At 57.9% G+C, this 3,175-nt stretch overlaps 1 protein-coding gene across 1 annotated transcript; it reads right to left on the bottom strand.

Moving 5' to 3' along the window:
* Positions 1-1,082: 1,082 nt before the first annotated feature.
* FZD7 (frizzled class receptor 7) lies at positions 1,083-2,804 on the bottom strand (the record flags this gene model as incomplete). The annotated part of the gene is made up of 1 exon (XM_082284954.1): positions 1,083-2,804. The coding sequence occupies one exon, from the start codon at positions 2,802-2,804 to the stop codon at positions 1,083-1,085; it is 1,722 nt and encodes a 573-aa protein (XP_082141080.1).
* Between the last annotated feature and the right edge of the window lie 371 nt (positions 2,805-3,175).

Genomic DNA, 3,175 nt, shown 5'->3' with positions numbered 1-3,175 from the left:
CAAAGCAGGAGAGAAAGCAGGTTTATGGGAAGGAAGGAAAAAAATCCTGTCTTTACGTTACAGATTTTAATGGCTCTTGTTTTGGCAGGTGCTCTCGGGTAAGCTCTTCTTGCCCTCTAAATCTTGCATTTCCTTCAGCTTAGAAAAGTGACCCATATTGAACGGTAGGAAAACATCCTGCCTCCTCCTTTTTTATAAAAGGAATGTTTATTTCTGCGAGCTCCTCACATCCAAGGGTGAACCTCAACGACTTCTTTTTGTTAGTTTGCCCATAAAAACCGATCCCATGCTTATGCCTTTCTACATAGAAAACACTTTTGTTTCCCCCTTTGTCTCCTAGAACAAAGGCAAGGGGGAAAAGCCTTCTGCTGAAAAGCAACAAGTCATTTCTTTTCAGGGTGTGGAATAGCAACCCCTTCCTTCCCCACAGCAGCAAGAACAACAGACTGAGGGCCAAATTTTTACTTTAAAACAATTACAACAGGTATCACTGAGGTAAAAAGGAACTTGTGAGCTGACAGAACAGAGGCATCTCCCCAGCACACGATCGGGCTGTAGCCGGCTGTGCATTACTCACGTGATGGCTCCGCCGAGCTGGAAAGAGCAGGCAGCGAGCTCAGGTTCGGGAGTTACCCTGCCCACGCTGCAGTTTGGCCCCGGCAATTCAGAGAGCATTTGGCTACTTCTCGGCAGGGGTGGCTCAACAGGTCTGACTTCCCCTCCCTCTTGTCCAAAGCAAGGCCAGATGATTTTAGTTGGAGTGTCTTTTCCTGGACAGGAGTAGCAGGAGAGAGAAGTAAGGAGACTTCTGGGTGAAGGACACTCCTGTCCCAGCCGTGGCCTCTTTTTCTGTCCTCTTCCACTTAGCTGGGCATAAGCACCACTGGACATAGTTTTACTGATCCTTTATGCATTTTTTTTTTTTTTTTCAAACCTTCTGTGAGGAAGAAAAAGTTTGGAAAAGCCTCCCTTCTTCCCTCTTCAGGGAACCATTGCCCTACTCCTATGCTGAGTATCCATCTCCTCTGCCTCCTCTGCTCGTGTGCATGTGTATGTGTGTGCCAGAGGGGACATGGTGCGTCTCATACTGCTGTCTCGCCTTTGCTGCCGGTGCTGAGTCTGTGGTAGAAGCGTCGCCAGGACTGAAGGGTTTTGCCAGACCAAATCCAGAAGCCAGTCGTGATCCCAACAATCATGGTCATGAGGTACTTGATCATGAAGACAGTGAAGTCTGGGCTCATAGGGGCAAAGTGGCTGGGACAGGGCACAGCATATGTTTTGCAGGTCTGGAGGAGCCACGTCTTCTCCCAGGTGCCACGGAAGGCCTGCTCATAGAAGTAACACGCCAGGACAATGGTGGCAGGCACCGTGTAGAGGACACTGAAGACACCAATGCGCACCATCAGCTTCTCCAGTTTCTCCGTCTTGGTGCCATCGTGCTTCATGATGGTGCGGATGCGAAACAAGGACACGAAGCCAGCCAGCAAGAAGGAAGTGCCAATGAAGAGATACACAAACAAAGGTGCCAGCACAAAGCCCCTCAGTGAGTCCACACTATAGATACCTACATAACACACCCCACTGAGTACATCCCCATCCACCTGCCCCATGGCCAAGATGGTGATGGTTTTGACAGCGGGCACAGCCCAGGCAGCCAGATGAAAATACTGGGAGTTGGCCTCAATGGCCTCATGGCCCCACTTCATGCCAGCAGCCAGGAACCAGGTGAGGGACAGGATGACCCACCAGATGGAGCTGGCCATGCCAAAGAAGTAGAGGATCATGAACAGGATGGTGCAGCCTTCTTTCTTGGTGCCTTGGGCCACAGTGCGGTAGCCATCCTCAGAGAAGCGTTCTAGACACACCACCCGCTCCTCCAGCAAGAAGCCTGCTGCATAGGCCACTGCCACCATGAAGTAGCAGCCCGACAGAAAGATGATGGGCCTTTCCGGGTAGCTGAAACGACGCATGTCTACGAGGTAGGTGAGCACGGTGAAGAGGGTGGAGGCACAGCAAAGCACGGACCACACGCCCACCCACAGCCGGGCAAATCGCACCTCTGCCTCCTTGAAGTACATGAGCCCATTGGGCCGAGCTGGCTCACAGGGGGCTCCACAGTCCCGCTCCCCCAGGAACCGGTAGCCCAAGTAAGAGGGCACTTTGAGCTGCCGAGGGCAAGAGAAGGAGAAGCCAGAGGGTGGCTGTGGTGGGGTGAGAAAGTCGGGGAGGTAGCCAGCTGTGGGGTGGGCAGTGACCCCCCGACCCGCCGCACCACCGGGTCCTGGTGGGGCATCCGACGTGTTCTGCCCCACGCAGATCTCACCCGCACCGTGAACAGGGAAGTTCTCGCAGCGGAGCCGCTCTGGCCACTGGAAGCCGAACTTGTTCATGAGGGCCTCGCAGCCCTGACGGGCCCGCTCGCAGAGGGAGCGGCACGGTGGGATGGCCTGCTCCAATACGGTGCACACCGGCGCGTACATGGAGCAGAGGAAGAACTTCAGCTCGGGCGAGCACTGCACCTTGACCAGCGGGTAGAACTGGTGCACCTCCAACCCAGCGTCCTCCTGGTTGGTGTGGCCCAGCAGGTTGGGCAGGATGGTCTGGTTGTAGGCGATATCCGTGCAGAGCGGGATGGAGATGGGCTGGCAGAAACCGTGGTCAGGCACGGAGATGCCCTTCTCGCCGTGGTACTGCTGTGCCGTCGCACCCGCGGGGGTCCCCAGCAGGGCGGCCAGCAGCGCGGCCAACCCCAGCAAGGGGCAGCCGGCGGCGGCCGCTCTGCCGCATTCTCCTCCAGCCCGCATCGCCGGGGCGGCCGGGGGCCCGGGGAGCCTCGGGGGGTCTTTCAGAGCCGGCCGGCGGGACGCCCCAGGGGCATCAGCGACCAGAGGGCGGCGGCGGGGCCCCTTCGGTGGGGCAGGAGCGCGGCGACGGGAGGAACGCGGCTCCGCACCGGACCTCCACGACTTTCTTCCTCGGCTCCGACGCGGCGGCGCTCACAGCGCGGTGGCGGCGCTTCTCTCGGCGAAAGTTTCCGGAGCTGCTCTCCCCGGAGAAGGCGGCGGCGGCAGCGAAAGAGGAGACGCGCGCGTAGCCCGGCGACGGCTCTGGCCGGCTCCGCGCAGGGTCCCGCGGCGGCGGCGAGGCGGAGGCGCTGCTCCCTGCACGACTGCAC

Source organism: Coloeus monedula (assembly GCF_965178545.1).
Source record: "Coloeus monedula genome assembly, chromosome: 7".
NCBI classification, from domain to species: Eukaryota; Metazoa; Chordata; class Aves; order Passeriformes; family Corvidae; genus Coloeus; species Coloeus monedula.
This window is presented reverse-complemented; position numbering and strand designations above follow the sequence as displayed.